General features: G+C 38.2%; 1 protein-coding gene across 1 annotated transcript in view; it reads right to left on the bottom strand.

Annotated features, from left to right (window-relative positions):
• The window catches only part of rnf17 (ring finger protein 17), a 174,729-nt gene that overhangs the window by 68,746 nt on the left and 80,961 nt on the right, over nt 1–25,022 (bottom strand). The window contains exons 17-23 of the mRNA XM_069891323.1: nt 23,358–23,475; nt 11,251–11,371; nt 8,494–8,766; nt 6,220–6,370; nt 3,392–3,507; nt 3,044–3,134; nt 751–866 (exon numbers count right to left, since the gene is read on the bottom strand). Of these exons, the coding sequence (XP_069747424.1) occupies nt 751–866; nt 3,044–3,134; nt 3,392–3,507; nt 6,220–6,370; nt 8,494–8,766; nt 11,251–11,371; nt 23,358–23,475 (986 nt within the window). The remainder of the gene's footprint in view (nt 1–750; nt 867–3,043; nt 3,135–3,391; nt 3,508–6,219; nt 6,371–8,493; nt 8,767–11,250; nt 11,372–23,357; nt 23,476–25,022) is intronic.

Here is a 25,022-nt window from a genome sequence, read left to right as displayed (position 1 = left end):
TATTTCTAAAGAGAAAACTCACAGCATATAACCAAACACTTGCACATCATATATATTTTTCTTTTCCTTATTTAATGTTGATCCAAATCCTGGAACAGTATCCAATATTAGGAGCATCTTTTCCAAAAGGGTTACAGTGCTTTTAAAAAGAGTAGTTCATCACCTTGGTGGGAGATTTAGGATAACCAATAGAGTCGAATACCCCATCATGATTGAATTTAAAATGAAGAACAAGGAAGACTAATGAAGAGCTGATGGACTTTGGATTCTCACCACTTCTCAACAAGTTGAAGTCATAAAATGTAACCTTATTAACTTCCAAGTTAAATCAACCTCTCATGCCTGTGTTCATGGTCTAGAAATTGAAATCCATCCAAATAGGCTTTGCACATTTTTAGGTTGGTGAAAAGATAAGTTGCAAAGATTCCATTGGAGAAAACAAAAACAGAAACTTTTAATCAAGTAATGTTGAGTAGCCAATTCCTGTCATTTTCATTTTTAAACTCAGCAAACCTTTTCATGTTTTACTTCAGTGATTTCAAAATTTGCCAGTTATGACAGCAATGCAATAAATTCTACTTTTGAAGCTTTTTTCTTTCATTATCATTTAAAATGATAATACCATTTTAGTATTTCAAAACATTTAGTCACTTGGAGACAAAACTAAAATCATCTTAGATTCTTCTCAAGGTGAGGTGAATTATTCTTATAAATAAAAATTATACTTCAGAGAATACAAAGGGTAATTACATTTTTTGAGGCAACGCCAGGCCTTTCTTGATTAAGTACTGTGCTACGTTGACAAACTGTCCAATTTCATCCTTCAAGTACAGCTCCACTGAGAGAGGTGACTTAGAAGACAAATCCTAATTTTTTTTAAAAACAAAAAGGTTATTATGAACTGATGATATGGTAATTTTTTTTCTGCTGACTCAATTTCATGGTCAGACACAACTTGAAAACTTGGAACTAATTAATCAGTGACATTGGTTAAAAGTTGAGCTACCCCAACATCAAGCTATTTTCACAAATGATAACAGATAATGGAACCCTTGCTCAATCGAGAAACAAGAACTGCAGATGCTAGTATCTTGAGCAATCAAAGAATTACTAGGGAAACACAGGTGGTCAGACAGCAACCATGGGTAGAAATGGAGAGTCATCATTTTGGGTCCGAATTCTTTATTGAGACTCAGTCAATGGAAAACTTCCTCAATTTAGTGAGTAGAGTGTTATAGTTTTGACAAGAAATGGATGTCCTCTTATGTAAACAAATTACACTCACAGTTTTGCTATCCACAGAATATTTTTATTTAGAACTGACTGATTTATTGTGGATTAAAAAGAATATATTTTAAAAATCTTTTGTAACATGCTGAGTTGCAAAAGAGCATAAAACTGACTGTATTGATAGATATCTGCTAGAAATACTGGTTTTATCTATCACTCATTAACAGTCTTAGGAGTTCAAAGATAAGCAACTGAGAGAAGAGAGCAATCAAGTGCATTTGGCTTTCAATTCCTATAAAGTAAACCTTACTTAATGTTTAGTTTAATCTCATGATCACCCTCTTTCATAAACATGATTCATTTCATTTATTCTATTTCTGGGTATGGAGAAAATAGCCCACTTGGAGTATCCAATTATCCTAGGCTAGAAAAAGCTCAAATGGAGACTGCCAACATCCTTGCCCACAATCAGAGGAGAGGGAAAAAAATGGGAAGAATGTAAGAGTGCATGACACAGGAATGTGTAATTTACAATGCATAATTCAGAATGAAATAGTCTTGAATTCTTACCAAAGGCTACAAGATACAGTAAATGCATTCTTATCAGCCTGACTTTGCAAGTGGTAACACTGCAACAATCTAGGTATTTACAGCTTTCTCCTATTGATAGAATTTTTAAAAATGCATCTCTTCACATCTCTTCTGGTATCATCTTCCAATTATGTTTAGAATACAATGGAAAAACAAAATTTTATTGTGCCACGTTGATGTGCATAATTAATATAAAAATGGAGAGATCAAGAGTTTTAGTATTCTTTTCAAGAAACAATTCTAAAATCAGACTGATTTGATTTTGGCTGCAGAAGCCCCAATGTCTTAGATAGAGGCAGTACCAGTTATTTTGAGCACCATATGAATTTTTTCTGACATTTAATAGATGATCATTTTCTTTCACTATACAACCAATCCAGCAGCTATTCTGTATATGCTTACTTGTTAGGTTATGTAGAAAATCCTAGAGTTATTTCCAACAATCAATCATAATATCCTGTGGTGTTATAACAAGACTAACTAGACTAATTTCCTGCATACTCCCAATTAAAATAATTTTGCCTTTTAAAATAACTATTTTTTAATTGGTGCTAAACTGATAGTCTAAATCATAACCTTTATTTTAAATTTCAGGTCTCATTTGTGTGAGTTCTTCCACTTTTCCATCAAAAGTCTAAAGGCCATGGCTAAAAAGTTAATAGTTAGCCACAAAAGCACACAGCTGTGAAAAGTGGAGCTCAGCATGCTTGTGAAAAGATGCTTTTTTTCCTACCTGGTCTTAAAGGAAAATAAATATAATTTATTCACTTCCTCTGGTCTTTCTTCCGCAAGTTTAGACTGAAAGCTACAAGTTCTGTGGATGAGTCTCTGGTTCATGACACCCAAATGATTAAACCAGAATTAGACTTGTATTAAGATGGACACACTTTTACTCACCAGGTGTTCTTCTCACTGACAAAACAGCAATTTGAAATTATAAACCATGATATTAAAACAGAGATGTAGAAAAGTTAAAATCATCCTGTCTCACGAAAGAATGGCTTAATCTCAATTTTTAAAATTTTTTTTACATACACAGGATCATATTTATTAGTTTCATGTGTCCAACAGATGTACTTATTACGATACTAATCTTAGAAAAGCAAAGGCACATCAACAAATTATTCAAACTAAATGACCACATTGGAAGCTGAATAAGCATATGAACATAAAGAATAATATATTTGAAATATTACACTGGTACTTTATTGGATGAACTGACCTCAATTTTGATAAGAACTGAACTTCCGATCAGAATATCTTCCAAAAAATCACATGATGTTGCAGTCCATTTTAAAGTCCCTCCAGCTGGTCTAGAACAATGAAACGATTTTCATTAATTTCACAATTGCATGTGGGCATTTCTAATAGTTTTTTTTAAAGGGTATACCAAACCATTCACAAGAAGCAAAACTTGAATTTCTAGATTAAAAATAGACTTTAAAGAGAGACAAAATATCACAAACATTCCACTTAAGCTGCATTTATCTACAAAATAATTTTTAAAAACTTAATTTAAAAATTTTCTATTTTCACCCAAATAACAATAGAAACAGGATTTTAAATTCACCTGACAGATGATAAAGAACATTCAAGTGCTATAGGCTTAAAGTGAAATTGTTCTTTTAGTTGCCTTAAAATGCAACTGTTCACCACTTCTTTATTTCCAAAATCATAGCAGAACACCTGGATAAAAAGAACTCATCTCAAATAAGTGCATAAATTCAGTACATGAAGCTATACAACAAAATTTCACAAATGTTATACAACTATATTAGTTAGTATCAAGGCTGATATCGCCTCAAACCGTGCATCTTGGCGCCTCACAGTTTGGCGGGCAGCAACCTCCTTTGAAGAAGACTGCAGAGCCCACCTCACTGACAAAAGGCAAAGGAGGAAAAACCCAACACCCAACCCCAACCAACCATTTTTTCCCTGCAGCCGCTGCAACCGTGTCTGCCTGTCCCGCATCGGACTCGTCAGCCACAAACGAGCCTGCAGCTGATGTGGACTTTTTACCCCCTCCATAAATCATCGTCCGCGAAGCCAAGCCAAAGAAAAAACCCTATCAGATAACAGTAATTTTACTGTAGGAAATACACACCACCCAAAAATTTACTCCTTTTTTACATGATGGGTATTTTGAACAAAGGTGCATTCCAACTACTAAATTACAGAAAAAAAAAATCAAAATCATACAATGTTCCTCGGGTTTTTTTCTTGGATCATGCACACCTGAGACTCTTTCCCCACCCCTTCCACCAATACTGGCTACAGCTCCCCCCATAAACAATAGAATTACCCCAAATTATATGTGAAAAATCTTTCAAGATTACATATTGACAATTAAAATAAATACATGCAAACAAACCCAAGCAAAGCAAAGTGAGGTGAAACCACTATTGTGTATGTAAATAATATAACCTTTTATGTTTGACCCTGCTCTCACTGGCTGGCTTTTAACTCTTCCCCTTTATCCCCCATAAAGGCTGTCACGCTACAACCCTGCCCCAGTTCGAGCCCGGGTCAATGTGAGCCAGCAGTACAAGGGATGCTGCCCATCTCTTGCTGATAAAAGCCTTCAGATCCAGTAACTTCAGTTTTTGCATAATTTGATCGTGCATCACAAAGAAAGTAGATTGTTTATTCAAAAACAATCAAAAAGTTTTTATGAGTACAACACAAAAGTCTGCAGACATCATGAAGTAAAAACACAATGCTGGAGAAACTTAGAAGGTCAAACTATGCACTTTAAATAGCAAAGATACAAAACCAATGTTTCATCAAGATATAAGGAAAATGCAGGCAGGCGTCTATTCAAATGTTCGGAAAACTATTATTTTAAGATTAGTAGACATGAAAAGTTTCACCTTGAGTTCTGCATTTACTTTACTGTTAGCAATTGGCTCAAAGGAAGATATGATATTTCAGAAGGCATTAACTCAGATTTAAAGACCTTGAGTAATTTGAAGCATTAATTTCCAGAATGCTTCTATTTTTATTTTTTTTTTTAAAAAAACATCGGGCACACAAAACTCAAAACAGTCAACCAGTTTACCTATCTCGGCTGCACCATTTCATCAGATGCAAGGATCAACAATGAGATAGACAACAGACTCGCCAAGGCAAATAGCGCCTTTGGAAGACTACACAAAAGAGTCTGGAAAAACAACCAACTGAAAAACCTCACAAAGATAAGCATATACAGAGCCGTTGTCATACCCACACTCCTGTTCGGCTCCGAATCATGGGTCCTCTACCGGCATCACCTACGGCTCCTAGAACGCTTCCACCAGCGTGGTCTCCGCTCCATCCTCAACATCCATTGGAGCGCTTTCATCCCTAACGTCGAAGTACTCGAGATGGCAGAGGTCGACAGCATCGAGTCCACGCTGCTGAAGATCCAGCTGCGCTGGGTGGGTCACGTCTCCAGAATGGAGGACCATTGCCTTCCCAAGATTGTGTTATATGGCGAGCTCTCCACTGGCCACCGTGACAGAGGTGCACCAAAGAAAAGGTACAAGGACTGCCTAAAGAAATCTCTTGGTGCCTGCCACATTGACCACCGCCAGTGGGCTGATATCGCCTCAAACCGTGCATCTTGGCGCCTCACAATTTGGCGGGCAGCAACCTCCTTTGAAGAAGACCGCAGAGCCCACCTCACTGACAAAAGGCAAAGGAGGAAAAACCCAACACCCAACCCCAACCAACCAATTTTCCCCTGCAGCCGCTGCAACCGTGTCTGCCTGTCCCGCATCGGACTGGTCAGCCACAAATGAGCCTGCAGCTGACGTGGACTTTTACCCCCTCCATAAATCTTCGTCCGCGAAGCCAAGCCAAAGAAGAACTCAGATTTAAAGACCTTGAGTAATTTGAAGCATTAATTTCCAGAATGCTTCTATTTTTAATTTTTTTTTAAAAACAATAATTTTAGAAAAATAGATTTAATGGAATATTGAATTACGCAAATGTTGAAAAAATATGAAATTTACTTTGCTTAAAAAATGTGAAACTGGCTTTAAATTCAAGAATTTTCAAATGGGTTTTATAAAGAAATCCTTCTTTATTCAGTAGATAGCAAATGGATTTAGGACTTTGCTGGCAGAACCAGATGCATTAATTTCAAAGAATGTCCTTTGAGAAATAATAGAAGCTTGAAGTAGTATAGCATCTTAATATTCCTGGTTGCAGTAGTTTTAATCTATGATTCCTTAAAAATTCTGAAACAGCTTTTTCATACTTCAGCCTTAATGGATTATTCAATGGAGGTCAGAAACTTGTGTCCATTATGTTGATTTATCCCAGTTTCCAAGGGTCCAAGCCCTCCACCAAAGTCTAATGTTCAACTGAAGCTTAAAATGATAACGGTGCTAGGACAGTATCATCACAAATAATTACCTCCACAACTTTGTCTGAAATCACTTTGGTGATTTTTCCCCTTACCCACTCTTTGGTCTCAGAAATCATGAGCACACAGTCCATATTTTCCTCCCATTCAGCCTCATTGTGTTCTAATGATGAGTACACATAATTCATCTCCTCCTGCAAACTGAAACAAACATTTCTATTTTACATTTTCCGTTTCATGAGTTGCTATTGCATATTATGCTTGTTCTGTATATTTTATTGCTATTGCCTAAATGATATGCAGCTAATTCCCCTGAAAAGACTTGTCATTTTTATCTTTTAAAAAAGCAGAGGGCATGTGAGACTAAATAGTCTACTTTTGCTTCTGAATTCATTCTCCCCAAAGTTGTTCAGTGTGAAATTGGGCTATACTGTATTTTACAATGTTTTGCAAAATATTTTCAGGAGACAGAGTCAATACTATTGAATTGGATTTAAATGGTAATGGATGCATTAAAGAGGAAAAAGTCTAGATTTGGTAAAGTGCTTTCAGTAGACGAGTGGACAAGTGTAAGGTTATGACATCTGGGGGTTCAAATGACAAAGGAAAATATTGAACTAATAGAACATAGAACATAATAGCACATAAAATAGGCCTTTTGGCCTTTCTTGTGTGTTTAGTCCCACTGACTTGCACAGAGTCCTTATCCTTTCATACCCCTCACATCCATGTACCTGTCTAAATTTTTCTGAAATTAAAAAATTTAGCCCATTCTCACCACTTCAGTGGCAGCTTGTTCCATACTCACACCACTCTCTGCATTAAGAAATTCCCCTTAATGTTCCCCCTAAATATCTGCCCTTTCACCCTTAAGCCATGTCCTCTGGTTTGTGTCTTGCCTAATCTCAGTGGTAAAAGCCTACATGAATTTACTCTATCCATACCCCTCATCATTTTGCATATCAAATCTCCCCTCATTGTCCTATGCTTCAAAGAATAAAGTCCTAACCTGGTTTACTCTTTATTGTACCTCAGTTCCTCAAGTCCTGGCAATGTCCGAGTAATATCTCTCCACTCTTTCAATTTTATGGATATCTTTCCTGAAGTTAGGTGACCAAAACTCCAAATTTGGCCTCACCAATGTCTTATACAACTTTTCTAAAACATCCCAAGTATTCAAAATAATTTGAATATGAAGCCCAATATGCCAAAAGTTCTCTTTACAACCCCATCTACCTGTGGCACCATTTTCAGGGAATTATGCATCTGTATTCCCAGATCCCTCTGTTCTACCCCACCTTCAGTGCCCTACCATTTACTGTGCATGTCCTTCCAAAATGCAAAACATCAAATGACAAGATTATTAAGAGCATTGATGTACATAGGGATCTGGCATGGAAAGTAGCGACACAAATGCAAGCTTGCCTTCACTATTCATGACATTAAGAGTAAAACTTAGGAAGTCATACTGCAGGTAGAAAACCTTTCGTTGAGGCAATGTTTGGAGCATCAGGAAGACTTTAGAGAGGGTGCGGCATTGATTCATTCAGATGTTGCCTGGATTTTATTTGAGCTACAAGAAGTTGGACAAACTTAGATAGTTTTTTTTTCCTGTGTCAGACACTGATAGAAGTATATAAAATTATGAGGGGAATAAAAACATTAGTTGGTCTTTTTCCCTAGGGTGGAAATGTCAAATACAAGACTGCATAGATTTTTGGTGTAAGTTTGAAGGAGATTTGCTATACTGTTCTTTCTATTCCATTTGTTTCACAAGTTACCAAACTTTCAAAGTGGATAAGGGATACTTTTGCTTTCTGGATTCTACATTCAGGGTCATTCCAGCAACATAAGAGGATGCAGAGTTATTTTTATAAATTGGGATCAAAGAGGACACAAAACAGGAATGGTTACAAAAAGCACATAAACAATACTAAAATGTTTAACCTATGATCCTAAATTATAAGAACTGTTAAATCCAGAGTAAATAAAAGTCCAACATATCTGACTTTACATGGGCAAAATATCTCCATCTTAACATTGTGGATAGAAAATAGGCACCTTATGTAATTGAGTTATCTTATGGATAGTAATTAAGGACTTGTAACAATGTCTGTACTTTTATACTGGACTATAATAAACATTCATTAACCATAGAACTCATCTCTGTCAATTAAAGATGAAAGAATTAAAAATATTGATACATTTTACTATAATGCACAGGCACGAGTGTCTTTAGCTCATCCCCAATGCCTCTTGGAGGGAAAAAACAAATACTGTACTGTGCATAACAGGAATTGGTTTTGCTGATCAAGAATACTTACTTTTTCAGCAGATTTTGAGACACTAATGGTTGAACAAATATCCTGCTGGGAGATACCACAAATGTGACCTTCACATCAACATGCTGATCCAAATTAGAAGCATGTTTACTTGGTCCTTCCACCAGAAAGTCCATTCTGTCCACAAGCAAGTCAATTCCATCAAACAGCTGAGATTTTGCAATATCCTGGCAAACATTTAATTCTCCACTTTTATTGATTTGTTTGAATTTCAGAGAGCTGTTACTGTGCTCAGCAGAGGTATCTGTGGAATAGCTTTGAAAACAGTGAAAAAGCGAAACATTTATTTTCTTAATAATAAGACAACACACAATCCATCTCTGGTATTATAATAGGAGAATTATAAACTTAATGTTAACATCAACTGCAGAGATCAAGGCCACAGCAATGCAGGAACTTCCAAAACATTGGAAAATGACAGTAGTGTTCTCCCAACAAACATCATTGTGCAAGAAAACTTTCATGGAAGGAATATAAACATCAATCTTGTTGATTTCCTATTTCTTACTTAATCTGACATAATCCAACAGTCAGAAAGTACATTTTTGTCACACAGTTTGAGAGGGTGATTTCCTAGAATTGAAATGCCATTTATTTTGACAAATTAAAGTCAGTGAAACACCAAAGTCTGCAGATGCTGTGATCATTATAAAATCACACTGAAATACAAGAGGAACTCAGCTGGTCTTTCCTTGAAGAAGGGCTCAGGCCCAAAATGTCAGAAATACATCTTTGTCTCCTATGGATGCTGAAAGACCAGCTGAGTTCTTCCAACATTTTGGTGTGATTTTAAAGTCAGTGTACAGCAATCCTCTCTAGGAAGTTCAGTTATGCACATAAAGCACCATCTACTTTTGAAAAATATTTGCAGCAGGAAATGATATTTCCTTTGTTTAGTCTGACATTGCACAATGCACCTAAGACTTCATACAATTTTGGGGCCAGGTACTGAAACAGTGATTGCCAGGTTGGAATATAATTGGTCAATTCAGGAAGTATATGGTGTGTGGAATTGGTAATGGGTAAGAGGGAGTCAAATAAGCAGCCATTCCTTTTTTTCTGGGGGAGGGGGCAGATGGTAAGGTAAGCAGGGACAGAAGAATGGTCTAATGAGGGTTAAATACCTTGGTGCTTGAAGGTCATTTCTACAGCAACACCCTACCCATCGTGGAAACCAGTCAAGTATACTGCTCTAGCAGAATTACCCTCTGGAGGTCTCCAGTATAAAGGATGGATTGGGACCAGCTTGGACATCCAGGCATGTGTGACACCACAAAGAGCAAGTCAGCATCCTCCTGTATTAGTCCAGTCACATTCATGGCTCCAAATGGGGAATAAATTAGATCAAAGGACTTGCAATAAGCCCTTTTTTTAAAAAAAAGTGAATGCACTACTCTAAATGTCTACATATGTTTATTAACTTCCTACTTTTAAGCAATGAATATGTTGAAAATAAAGTAACCGAACAAGTTTCAATTTAGTTCTAGATCAAACAATCACTTGTTTATTACTGCTTAAAAATGCATTTTAAGCAAAATTGCTGTAGAAACTCAGCAAATCATGCATCATTTTTTTAATGCAACAAAGATAAAGTACATAACCAATATTTTGGGCTTGAGCCCTTCAACAAGGTATGAGCAAAAAACAGGCAGGTGGCTGAAGAAAAGTGTGGGGTGGTAGAGGGGGAGAGACAGGGGGAGTTGCAGTGGCCTATTGGAAAGCAGAGGTAGATATTAATGCCATCCTAGGGAAGGGATAAGTGGATGAAGGAGTCACAAAGGGAGGTGGAGAGGGGAAGATGTGTCTGTTGGTGGGACGATGTTGTAGGTGGCGGAAACTAGAAGACAAAATGTAGATGCGAAGGCTGATGGGGCGGTAGGTGAGGACAGGGGGGAATCCTGTCCTTGTTATGTCTAGGGGCATAGGGGACCAGGGCAGATATGAAAGAAATGGAGCAGTTGTGGGCAAGGCTGAGTTGATGGTAAGGGGAAGACATTTTTTTTTAAAGGAGGACATCTCATATTATCTGGATTGGAAGTCCTCATCCTGGGAGCAAATGTCCCAGAGTCATAGGAAGTGAGAGAAAGGAAAAGGGAGTGAACAAAAGTAGTTGAGGTAATTATGGAAGTTGGTGGGCTTGTTGAAAGTTTGTCTTCCATCATAGAGACAGAGAAAGAATGAGAAAGAGAAAGAGAAGAGTGTTCCCAGGGATGGATCAAACAAATTTGAAGTCAGGATGAAAGTTGGAGCAAAGTGGATAAAGTTGACAAGCTCATAATGGGTGCATGAGACAGTACCAATATAGTCATTAATGTAACGGAGAATGAGTTGATGAGCCTTGCCTGTGTAGGTATGTGGCATGGATTACTTCATATAGCCAACAAAAAGGCAAGCACAGCTGGGACCGATTAGGGGATCTATGACTACCTATTTGTCTTGGAGAAAACTGGATGAATCAAAGAAGATGTTATTGAAGGTGAGAACAAATTCTGCCATGCAGAAGAAGGTGGTGGTAAAAAGAGACTGGTTGGGTCTGTTGTTGAGAAAGAAACAAAGGGCTTTGTGTCCTTCAGAATGGGGATAAACATCTAGAGAGATTGGACCTTCATGGTGAAAATGAGGGTCAAGTTAATTTAAAACAAATTTTCAGTTTCAAAAGCAAATCACTATTCAAAATTATTACCATTTAACAAATATAATTATATAAAATTTATGCCTTAAAAAAATCAAGATGCTTACTTCTCAGTAAAACTTCCCTGGCTTTTTTCAAACAAGGTATTGTTTATACAAGGTTTAGCTCCATTAACTTGTTTTGTTGAATCAAATAAGTAAACTGATAATACGTTTCCCACAGATTCACCTATTGTACAAGGGAGACAAATTTAAGGAATGCATTTAGACTCAAGTACACGTTGCTCATTACATTGAAACCATTCCTAAAACATCTGGCTTATCTACTGTGAATGTGATCCTTATTATAGCCAATAAATTGAACCTTTAACTAGAAATTATCCTGATTATAGAGCAATTTGTTCACTGTAATGAATCAAATCCACAAATGCATTAGTATTGTGGAAGTACCATAACAAGCAGGTCAATAAGCCAGGCCTGATCAACTGTACTCTCAGACCTTATGGAAACTAAGAAAGAACTTGGAGGAACCCTGGCAGAGATATTTGCATCAATATTAAGCACGCATGAAATGCTGGAAGACTGAAGAGTGGCTAACATTGAGTGTTGATTTTAAAAAAGGCCACAAGGACAACCCTGAGAACTATGGGATAATGAGCAAATCCTTAGTCATGGGTGAGTTATTAATAGGGGTTCTGAGAGACAGGATCTATTTGTATTCAGAAAGGCAAGCTCTGGTGGAGTCACGTGATGGGGTAGTGGCCGGACGGAGAACTCCAGCCCTCTCCAGAAAAGTCAGGAAAAACAAGAGAAAATACAAAGGCACAGAAATAAAAGTTAAAGAAAAGTGAGTATAAAGGTGGAAAGAAGATGGAGACAAAAAAAGAAAAATCAAAATCAACGGAAAGAAGAGAGGAAGAGAAGACAACGGAGGAAAAAGGTGAAGGACTTACCTGTCCGAAGAGGCCCGCTGTGGAGAGAGGAGCCCGCATCCTCAGGTCGGTAGAAAAAGAACTACAACAATGGCTCGCAGAGCCGAGTAAAAGTGCGCAACCGCGCATGAAAAAAAACACACCGATGGGAGGGGGGACCAGCTGGGGAGTTGATCTCCACAGCCGGCAACGACAGCTGCAGAACACCTGCAGCAAGAAGAGACCACAGAAGACAATAGAAACAAGAAAGAAGAGAAGGAAAGGGCAACAAAGAAACAACAGATGGCCAACCCAGAGGAAGAAGAAGAGGAAGAATACAGTGAAATAGATGAAGGGAAAGGCAAGGTAAAGGATATACTTACTCTTGTTAGAGGATACATGGAGTCATTTAAAGAATGGCAAACACAGGAATTCAATGATTTAAGAAGAAGAATAAACAACACAGAAGAGAAAGTGAATAAAATAGATATGACCTTAACAGAAATGGGGAAAAAAATGGACAAGATGGAAGAACGGGCAGTAGCAGCAGAAATGGAGGTAGAAGACTTAAAAAAGAAATTGGAGGAATCTAATAAAAAAACTAAAGAGACACAAGAACTACTAGCTCAAAAAATAGATATAATGGAAAATTATAACAGAAGAAATAACATAAAGATAGTGGGCCTTAAGGAAGATGAAGAAGGCAAGAATATGAGGTAGTTTATAAAAGAGTGGATCCCTAAGACCCTAGGATGTCCAGAACTACAGCATGAAATGGAAATAGAAAGGGCACATAGAGCATTGGCCTCTAAACCACAACCACAACAAAAACCAAGATCTATTGTAGTAAAATTCCTAAGATATACTACAAGAGAAAAGGTACTGGAGAAGACAATGGAAAAAGTAAGAGAGGGCGACAAACCACTGGAATATAAAGGGCAAAAAATCTTCATTTATCCAGATATAAGTTTTGAACTCCTAAAGAAGAGAAAAGAGTTCAATACAGCAAAGGCGATTTTATGGAAGAAAGGGTATAAATTTATACTGAAGCATCCTGCGGTATTGAAAATATTTATTCCAGGACAACAAAACAGACTATTCTCAGATCCAGAAGAAGCACGAAAATTTGCAGAACAATTACAAAAATAGACTGAGGGATGAAGACGGGTAATGAGTGTAAAAATGATCACGATTGATATGTATGTGGGTAAAGACAAGAATAGACTGAGGGATGAAGACGGGTAATGAGGGTAAAAATGACCACGATTGATATGTATGTGGGTAAAAAGGTATAAGAGTGAATAGAGACAATGTGCATACGTGAATGTATCTGTAATTAGAGGAAAATATAGATAGTATAGACAAGAATTAATAAGGGAAGGTAATGGAATAGAGAGAATAAGGAGGGAATTAAAAGAGTGACCTTTGTGACATATGAAAAGTGAAATCTTTTCGGGGGGGGCTGGGTGGGGGAAAATAGCGGTCACTGCAAAATCAGTTGATGCTTGCGAGTGGATTCGCAAATCCAAATGGAGAGGGGAGATGTGGTTGTCCGACAAGGGATAAAGGACAACTCAGGACGGGAAGGGGAGATTGGGGATAAAGAAGATAGAAATAGGAGAATAAGGAAAATGTTGGATGTTGTAGGAATGTTGTCTTGTAAAGAGTTGAAAATAAGAAAACAGAAATGGAAAAGGAGGAAAGGTAATGATGGAAAAACGGAAAGAGAAGATAAACAAAATATAAAATGGCTACGCTGAACTATATGACTTTAAATATTAATGGAATACATAACCAAATTAAAAGGAAGAAACTACTAAATTTACTGAAAAAGGAAAAAATAGATATAGCATTTGTCCAAGAAACACACTTAACTGAATTGGAGCACAAGAAATTAAAGAGAGATTGGGTAGGACATGTAACAGCAGCATCGTATAATTCAAAAGCAAGACGAGTGGCTATATTAATTAGCAAAAATGTGCCATTTAAAATAGAAGAGGAAATAATAGATCCAGCAGGGAGATATGTTATGATAAAATGTCAGATATATTCGGAGCATTGGAATCTACTTAATATATATTCACATAACGAAGAAGATCAAAAGTTTATGCAAGATATCTTTTTGAAGGTAGCTAATACGCAAGGGAACATACTAATAGGAGGGGATTTCAATCTGAATTTGGATCCAAATATGGATAAAACGGGGAAAAAAATTAACAGGAAGAACAAAGTAACCAAATTTATAATTAAATCAATGCAAGAAATGAAACTTGTGGACATATGGAGGAAACAAAACCCAAAAGAAAAGGAATACTCATACTACTCGACTAGACATAAAACATACTCAAGAATAGACCTATTTTTGTTATCAGCTGGTATGCAGGATAGAGTAAGAAAAACAGAATATAAAGCGAGAATGCTATCGGACCATTCACCCTTAATACTGACAGTAAAGCTAGAGGACATCCCTCCAAGAATGTATAGATGGAGATTAAACCCCATGCTACTTAAAAGACAGGATTTTAGAGAATTTATTGAAAAACAATTAAAAATGTATTTTGAAGTAAATACGGAATCAGTGGAAGATAAGTTTATACTATGGGACGCAATGAAAGCATTCATTAGAGGGCAAATAATAAGTTATGTAACCAAGATGAAGAAGGACTACAATCGGGAAACAGAGCAGTTGGAAAGGGAAATAGTAAACATAGAAAAAAAATTAGCAATGAAGGAAGATACAACTAAAAGAAGAGAATTGGCGGATAAAAAAATAAAATATGAAACATTACAAACATATAAGGTGGAGAAGAATATAATGAAGACAAAACAGAAATATTATGAACTAGGTGAAAAAACACACAAAATCTTAGCATGGCAGCTTAAGACAGAGCAAACTAAGAAAATGGCATTGGCAACAAGGAAAAAAGACAAACAAGTTACATATAATCCGAAAGAAATTAAGGAAAACTTCAGAGAATTCTATGAACAATTATACAGAACTGAAAACGAAGGGAAACAAGGGAAAATAGATGAATTTTTGACTAAAATTGAACTACCAAAACTACAAATAGAGGAACAAAATAAATTAACAGAACCATTTGGAACAGTAGAAATACAAGAGATAATAAAAAAATTACCAAATAATAAGACACCAGGAGAGGATGGACTCCCAACAGAATTCTACAAAACATTTAAAGACCTATTAATACCGCCCCTCCTGGATGTAATCAACCAGATTGATGAGACACAAAACTTACCAGATTCATGTAAAACAGCAATAATTACAGTGATACTAAAACAAGGGAAAGATCCACTCTCACCAGCGTCATATAGACCAATATCTTTGCTAAACACAGATTATAAGATAATAGCTAAACTATTAGCAAACAGATTAGCAGAACAGGTACCGAAAATGGTAAATTTAGACCAAACTGGATTTATCAAAAAAAGACGCACAACAGACAATATTTGTAAATTTATTAACTTAATTCATGCAGTAGAAGGAAATAAAGCACCTGCAGTAGCAGTTGCTTTAGACGCAGAGAAGGCCTTCGACAGAGTAGAATGGAATTATTTGTTCAAAGTATTGCAAAAATTCAGTTTACCAGAGAAGTATATTAATTGGATTAAAGCATTATATAAGGGACCGTTAGCGAAAGTGTCAGAAAATGGACATGTATCAAAGCAATTTAACTTAAGCAGGTCAACGCGGCAGGGATGCCCACTATCACCGTTATTGTTTGCGCTAGCTATAGAACACTGGCAGAATTGATAAGAATAGATAATAATATAAAAGGAATAAAAATAAAAGACAGGGAATATAAAATCAGTCTATTTGCGGATGATGTGATAGTGTACTTAACAGAACCAGAACTATCATAAAAGAATTATATAAGAAATTGAAGGAATATGGAGAAGTGTCGGGATACAAGATAAACGTAAATAAAAGTGAAGCAATGCCTATGAATAACGCGGATTTCTCAAAATTTAAGAAGGAATCCCCATTCAGATGGCAAATGCAGGCAATAAGATACCTAGGTGTACAAATAAACAAAAATCTAGGCCAATTATATAAACTCAATTACAATCCACTAATGAAAAAATTACAGGACGATTTAGAGCATTGGAAAGAGCTACCACTAACACTGATAGGAAGGATAAACTGTATTAAAATGAACATTTTTCCAAGGATACTATACTTATTTCAGGCATTGCCAATACAACTGACAGAAAAATTCTTCAAAGAGTTAAAGAAAATAATAAGGAAATTTTTATGGAGAGGGGGGAAACCGAGGATAGCACTAGATAAATTAACAGAATGGTATAAACAAGGAGGCTTACAATTGCCAAACTTCAAAAATTATTATAGAGCCGCACAATTAAGATACCTATCAGATTTTTATCAAACAAGGGAAAAACCAGACTGGACGAGATTAGAATTAGATAAAATAGGGGAAAAGATACCTGAACACATATTATATAAATGGGATGAAAAATTGGTACAACATAGAACTTCTCCAGTATTACACCATCTCCTCAATATTTGGAAAAAGATTCATGTAGAAAGAAATAAAACAAATTATCAATTACCAAAACCAATATTGACGCAAAATAAGCTACTCCCTTTTACAATAGACAACCTTTCCTTTAGAAAATGGGAAAAAAAAGGGATTAAAAGAATAGAAAATTGTTTTTCAGGAAGTAGATTCTTATCCTTTGAACAAATGAGAGATAAGTACAATATAACTGGAGATACAGCGCTGGCATATTACCAACTGAGATCCTACTTGAAAAATAAATTAGGAAGCAATTTGAGTTTACCAGAGGGAAGTAACCTTGAATATGTGATTACAGATACAATGTAAATCAAAAGATTTATAACAAATATGTATATTAAACTGCAAGAAAAGGAGAATAAGGAAACAAATGGTAAAACTAAACAAAAATGGGAACAAGATTTAAATATAAAGATAAAAAAGGAAACATGGGAGAAATTATGTTCTGGAACGATGAGAAATACAATAAATACGAGGCTACGTATGATACAATATAATTGGTTACACAGACTATACATTACACCGCAAAAGTTAAATAAATGGGACCCAACAGTATCTGATAGATGTTTTCGATGTAAAAAAGAAAGGGGAACAACAATTCATGCAATCTGGACATGTGAGAGAGTAGAAAAATTTTGGGATGATCTCAATCAGATATTAAATAAAATAACAAAAAACAATATACCAAAGAATCCAGAGATCTTTCTCCTAAGTAACATAAAAAATAAAGAATTTGGAATTGACTTGGAGGATGCACAAAAAAGATTTGTTAAGATAGCCCTAGCCGTAGCAAAAAAATGTATTATGTCAACCTGGAAATTGGAAGATAATTTGAAAATACAACAATGGTATATAGAAATGAGTAAATGTATTCGATTATAAAAAATAACATATAGTTTAAGAAATAATATTGAAATATTCAACAAGTATGGGAGCCTTACATTAAATACAATAGCGAAAACCTACCGGGAACAAACATTACCTAAGTAGATGGAAGGAGAAGAGAAGAAAAGAATGGACTCAGTAGAATTTCTGGTGTATTTTTGTTGAATGACAACATTGTCTGACTGGCTTAAGGCAACCTAGATTGTATACCTAAAATGGATGAGAGGGGGGGGTGGGGGGGTGGCTTGGGAGGAGGGAGGGGGGGGGAGAAAAAGTCACTGTATATGTGTGAAAAAGAAAAAGTGTATATCATGGCTAACGTGATTTATAAAATAAAATAAAAAATTTAAAAAAAAAAGAAAGGCAAGCTCTGATTAGGGACAGTAAGCACTGTTTTATGCATAAGAAACATCACCTCAGGAATATGATTGAGTTTCCTGGAGGTGATCAAGAAGATTGATGAGGGCAAGGCAATAGTTATTGTCCACTTGGACTTTAGCAACACCTTTGACAAGGTTCTGCATAGTAGGCTGGTCTGAAAGGTCAAATCGCTAGGATCCTGGGCAAGCTGGCCAACTAGATACAAAATTAACTTGATGGTAGGAGACAGAGGGTGGCAATGGAGAGTTGCTACTTAGATTGGAGGCCTGTGGTGTGTTGCAGGGATCAGCATTGGGTCCACTATTATTATTGATATTGTCATGACAATGCAGTTAGCAATGATAAGTTTTCAAATAGCAAAATTGATTGTATAATGGACATTGAATGTTATCTAAGATTACAAGATCTAGATGAATTGGGAAAACGGGCCAAGGAATGGCAGATGGAATTTCATTTGGAAAAATATGAGGCCTTTCACTTTATTATGTTAAACCAAGGCAGGGTTTGTAAGGTGTGGTAAATCACTGTATAAATATATTTATCTGAGCATACCCATTGGACCTCTGTACCTATGGCCCCACCCACAGGCTCCTGAATAAAAGTGATTGCCCGTCAGCCTCCTCATCAGTTCGGGACCAGCAGGGATGTGCCTTCATTCTATTGCAAATAAAAGCCTATCAGTTTTGCTCAACTTCAGTCTTTTGAGTAATTGATGGTGCATTAATTTTATTTGCAATAGTCTTGACAATTGAGCAGAGAAACTAGAAATCGACCCTCAATCACCCGAAGAATCTACCAACTTTGAATTCTGGCTGCGCTGTTTCAAAGTGTTTTTGCAGGCATTATCAGCCATTGTTCAGTCAGAGAATGACAAATTACAAGTACTGCACTCTTGAGTTGGGCCCCTGTTGCACTCGATGACCAGGGATGCCATGTCTTATTCAAAGGCAATGAACATATTGAAAGCCCAGTATCTGAGAAATGTCTATGCCAGACACCCCCCTAGTGACCCAAAAGCAGTGACCTGGGGAGTCAATGGCTGAGTACCTCTTGGCCCTGCGAAACTCGGACAGGCCTGTGAAAGTAAGGCTGCGTCGGCTGCGGAGTACATGGAGGACCCGATTGGGGGCCTATGTTGCAGGCATCAGGTCCAATTACATCTGGCAGAGACTACTAGAGCAAGGTGAGCTCAGTCTATGGAGGGCGGTTGAATTGGCAGGCACACGAGAGGTAGCCCTTCAGAACATGGAGGCCTACTCAACCGACAATGCGGCTGCCTTGTGGTTGCCCCAGGTGCCACCAACTTGGGACACGCTGCCGCCATCACTTTCAGCCAGCGCACCAACCACGGCACCTGTAAACCACGAGCGCCTAACACTGCTACCGCCATGTCCCACCAGAAACCAGACCTTGGCCGCTAAACTCTGCGAGCACCTGAAGTACAATTTCTGTGGCCTGAGCAAACACCCGAGGAAATGCTGCCCAGTGAAAGGCGCAGCCTGCTCCAGATTAAAACCACCCCTCCCTCGCAGTGTCGTGTGTGGGCCATGGGAGCTGCCACCTTGGATGTCACCATCCCAGGAGCACTAGCTGTGCTACATGCAAGTTGTTGGGATCGCCACCTTGGGCGCCATCTCCGAGACCTGGCAGCACCACATGCGAGACATGAGGGCCCTCATCTTGTGTGCCATCTTCGAGATCCAGCAGTGCCGCATGCAGGCCATGGGGGCTGCCATCTTGGATGCTGCCAACTCCCAACTCAACACTTGAACTCTCTGACACAACAACAAGTGGTGACCTGACACTGGGTTCCATCACACTGGACCAGAGCAGTCCCCATCAACTCGCCAGATCGATGATGGACATTCAAGTATATGGCCATGTGACGAGTTGCCTATTCGATAGTGGGAGCACGGAGAGCTCCACCTCAACACGGTGCAGTGCTACTCCCTTGTTGTAAGGCCAGTAAGCCAAAAAGTCCCCTTGGCCTCAAGGTTACATACAGCAGAATGTCTGCAGCTACTGTGTAGTGACTCTAACCATGCAGGGCACAAACTATAAAACCTTTAAACTTCTAGTGATGCCATAGCTCTGTGCTGCTGTGCTACTGGGACTGGACTTCAACGTCACCTTAAAAGTGTGATAATGGAGTTTGATGAGCCCCTTCCACCCCTCATTGTCTGTAACCAGCAGTTTTTAAAATCGCCCACTGCACTCCACTGACCCTTCAGGCCCCTCCCCCACTGCACACAGGCAACAATCCGATCCCCTATCATGCACGACCTGCGGGCTCTCCACCCTCAATATCACCCCTCCTTCGCTGTTTGCCATCCTCACCCCTAACTGTAAACCCATTGTCACCAAAAGCAGGCGGTACAGTGCTGGGGATAGGGTCTTCATTAGGGCGGAAGTGCAGTGATTCCTCAATGAGGGGACCATTGAGGCTAGCACCAGTCCTTGGAGAGCACAAGGGATGGTAATGAGTAATGGGGAGAAAAGCAGGATTGTCATTGACTACAGTCAGACTATTAACAGGTACACACAACTGGGCATGTACCCCCTTCCCTGTATATCCAATATGGTGAAACAAATCGCACAATATTGGGTCTTCTCTACTATCAACCTGAAATCTGCATACCATTAGCTCCCCATCCGCCCAGATGATCGCCAATATATTGAGTTCGAGGCAGACGGCCACCTCTATCATTTCCTGAGAGTCCCCTTCAGTATCATCAATGGGGTCTCGGTCTTTCAAAGGGAATTGAACCGCATGGTAGATCAGTAGCAGCTGCAGGCCACATTTCCATACCTCAATCTCATAGTCCTGCGGTCTCAACCTGCAGGACTATGATACCAATCTTCAAAAATTCCTTGCACAACCCACCTTGCCATCCTTGGCTGTGTCGTTGAGAAAGGTGTTATTAGTCCCAAACCTGACCACATGTATCCACTCCTGGAACTCCCTCTCCCCCTCAAGGCCCCAAAAAGGTGCTTGCGCTTTTGTTCTTACTATGCACAGTGGGTCCCCAACTACACGGACAAAGCTGCTCCTCATTAAATCCACTACTTTTCCTCTAACACTAGAGGCCTGTGCAGCCTTCAGTCACATCAAGGCAGACATTGGCAAAGCCATGATGCATGCTGTGGATGAATCCATCCTATTCCAGATGGACAACGATGAGTCAGATTTCACTCTGGCTGCCACACTTAACCAGGCGGCCAGACCCATCGCTTTCTTTTCCTGTACCTTCCAAGGGCCTGAAATTCGTCACTCCTCTGCCGAGGAGGCCCAAGCCATTGGTGAAGTGGTACAGCACTGGAGGCACTACCTAGCTGGGAAACTATTTACCTTGCTAACCGACCAACATGCAGTTTTGTTCATATTCAATAACCAGCAGTGAGGTAAAATCAAGAATGACAAGATATTGAGGTGAAGAATTGAACTTTCCATCTACAATTATGAGATCTTGTACCGGCACAGGAAACTCAATGAGCCCCCACATGCCCTATCCTGCAGAACTTATGCCAGCACACAAATCGACCACTAACAAGCCCTTCACAATAATCTCTGCCACCCCGGAGTCACCAGGTTCTTCCAATTCATCAAAGCCTGCAACCTGCCTTATTTCATTGAAGAGATCAGGTCGCAAAATCTGACAGATCTGACACTTCTACTGGCTAAACAGATTGCAGTTGATAAAGGCCACCTGCCCCTTTGAACACCTGAGTGTCAACTTCAAAGGTCCCCTCTCCTCCTTGGACCACAATGTGTACTTCCTCAATGTCATTGATGAGTACTCACATTTTCCATTCGCCATCCCCTGCCCTGACATGACAGCTGCCTCAATCATCAAGGCCCTACGCTGTCTCTTCACTCTGTTTGGCTTTCCCAGCTATATGCATGGTGACCAAGGCCATTATTTACGAGTGATGATCTGCGCCAGTACCTGCTGGCCAGAGGCATCATCACGAGCAGGACCACCAGCTACAACCCTCAGGGGAACGGACCGGGGAAAGGGGTTCAGAGGCCTCCCAGTCTCCTGCTGGCAAGGGTACTTCCTGAGGCACTTCACTCCATCAGGTCCCTTCTATGTACATCCACCAATGCCACACCACATGAACGTATATTTTCCTTTCCCAGGAAATCAGCAACAGGGACCACGTTGCAGTCATGACTGACATCTCTAGGGCCGGTTCTACTCGGGAAACATGTAAGGAGTCACAAGTCTGACCCACTGGTCAAAAGGGTCCAACTCCTCCACCTCAACCGCCCATATGCTTAAATGGCATACCCCAATGGGCATGAAGACACTGTCTCTGTTAGAGACCTGGAGTCATCAGGGACTCCGGAGACCACCACTAATCACCCCACACCCCTCGCCACTCATGATGCACCAAGGCTATGGAACATTACCTTAGCCCCAAAAAATGACACATCAGACTCATCACCGCACATCCACCAGCCTAACGTCGATGACTGCATATAGACACCAGAGATTGTCAAGGACCCCAATGCTGCACCACAGTCACAGAGGCATTGTCACGAGAAGTGGAAAACCAAACCGACCGAAAGACCTAATTTGTAATAATATCAGCAGCACTTCTCCCCACCGAACTCTTTTTAAAAACAAGGGGGTGAATGTGGTAAACCAATGTATGCATATGTTTATCTCTGGTGTTATGAACCACGCGTAAACGAGCAGCAAGTGTGTGTGTGTGTGTGTGTGTGTGTGTGTGTGTGTGTGTGTGTGTGTGTGTGTGTGTGTGTGTGTGTGTGTGTGTGTGTGCTAGGTAATGTCAGTGAAGTCTGCACTTGGAGTGCACAATTTTGGTCACCCAGTTGTAGGAAGATATCATTAAGCTGGAAAAAATCCAAAAAAGATTCACAAAAATGTGACTGGGACTTGTAGCCTTGAAGTAAGGACAAGGAGAGGTGGCAACATTTCTCCCTGGAGTAGGAGGCTTGTGGTGGGTGGGGGGAGGAAACACGGTAATGTTTATAAAATCATATGCATTTCCCCAGGGTAGGAAAATCTAAAACTGGAGGGTAAAGATTTAAAGTGAGAGGGGAAATATTTAAAAAGGAACTTTGGGGACACTTTATTCACATAGAGGATGGAAGGTAATTGGACAACTGCGTAAGTGGTAGAAGCAGGGACAATTGTAACATTCAAAATACATTTAGACAAAGAGAGGAAAGTTTAAAGTAATATGAGTAGAACATAGATAAACAGGACTAGCTTGGTCAACATGGCCGTAGGACCTGCTTCCTTCCTATAATATGTAAGGCCCTATGTCTAAGCACCTTCAAAGGGACAGTGTGATAAGCATGTATTAGATTTGTGTATAGTTAGCAGTTGAGAATGACATTGACTATAGATGCAGATAATAAATCAAATGTGAAAGTTTGAGGGTATAGATCAGAAAACAGCAGAGAAAATGTTCATCACAAGAATATTTTGGGGGGGTGAACATTACTTACAAATTGTACATAACATGGATTTGTTCAGTGTAAGATATTTAAATCTTTCTTTCATACAATCTTGCCATCCTTCTGTGATATTAATAGGTTCCACATCAGACAGTTTACACTGTAAAGCCTGAAACACAGTGCCATTATTTCAATTATAACATAGTAAACTATGATGCAATTAATATATCTCTTTCATACGTTAATGAACTCATTATCACATCAATATCAACATGTATAACAATTACTATTTCAGTTTACGATTATTACGACTAAAATTAAGCTCATAAAATATTCATCTCGTTGAGGAGGGATTGTTATTCATGGTAAGAAATTAAAAGTGAGGTGATAAACTCCTAGAAAGAGCTTAAAGTGGAATAAATTCACAACGTATGCAAATAAAATGGATTTAAAAAGGGCAGTAAGGATGACAAATTTCAAAAATGATGGCATATGAGTGGCTAGATTATGCTTATTACATGTGACAATAGAAGAATGTCGAGAAGACATGAGGAGAACCTATCAAATTCATCAGCAGAACAAGATCTTACTGATCACTTGAGAAGGCATCACCTTGAGAAATTTATCATCTCTAAATCACACAGTACCAAAGTGAAATTAAACCGTTTATTGTGTTCTGTTGCATTCAATTATAATGAATTTCATAAATTAAAGATGAAAACTCTCAGTGATAGGAGAGTCTAGTATGCACCATTGTTAACATAAATACAACCTCCTCTCATAGATTTCAAGGATCAAACAACATATAGTACAACTTTGATTATCCAAAATTGGATTCTCCAAAATCCTCATTTATCCAAAATTATTTGGGTAAATGAGGATATCCAAAACAAATCAGAAGTCCTCATTTATCTGAAATTGTTTTAGAGCCAAACTGACCTCACATGTTGGAAAAAAATGCACGCGACGTGAAATTAGAACAATGGTTGTCCTCTCCCTTTCCATTTCTTCTTTAACTTCCCCTATTGACTTTTCTCTCCAACTCTTCCACTTGTTTCTACATTGCGCTCCTTTTTTTATATAAACAGAAAAACCAGCACATATTCACCCTCAGATACACACCCAGAACCCCCACTCCCTAATCACCTTGACACCTTTGCTGACAGTATATTCAGAATATTATTGATTATGCTAATACATACAGCGCAGTTAAACATTTTAATAAACATTCATAATTCAGAGAAATTACACACAAGAGTTTGCTATTTCTGAAAAAAAATTGCAGTGAACCTTCTTTTTTTTTCTAAACTTTATTTATTAATTTTAACATATGAAGAAAGTAAGTAATTCACGTACAGAAAAAATACAAAATAAAGTAATACAAGTACAAAGTAACATAGTTAATACAATACCAATCTCGGCATCTCCCCCAACAACTAAAAAATAAGACTAAAAAAAAAACTATTTTTAACCCCTAAACCCCCCCTCCCCACCCCCACGATAAAGAGTGAAGAATTAATACTATTAGTATAATTAAAAAAAATAAAAAATATATATCTTAAAAAAAAGATTGATATATATAAAAAAAACAAAAATATTAATTAAGTATTAATTATTAATCCAAAATTTTTTTATTATATAATATATATGAAAAAACAAAAACAAAAAGAACTTAAATGAAAAAAACCCAACTAATAATAAAAAAAACTAAAAAAA

The sequence above is a fragment of the Narcine bancroftii genome, chromosome 7 (assembly GCF_036971445.1).
Source record: "Narcine bancroftii isolate sNarBan1 chromosome 7, sNarBan1.hap1, whole genome shotgun sequence".
NCBI classification, from domain to species: domain Eukaryota; kingdom Metazoa; phylum Chordata; class Chondrichthyes; order Torpediniformes; family Narcinidae; genus Narcine; species Narcine bancroftii.
The sequence above is the reverse complement of the archived record's forward strand: the minus strand, read 5'-3'. Positions and strand labels throughout refer to the sequence as shown.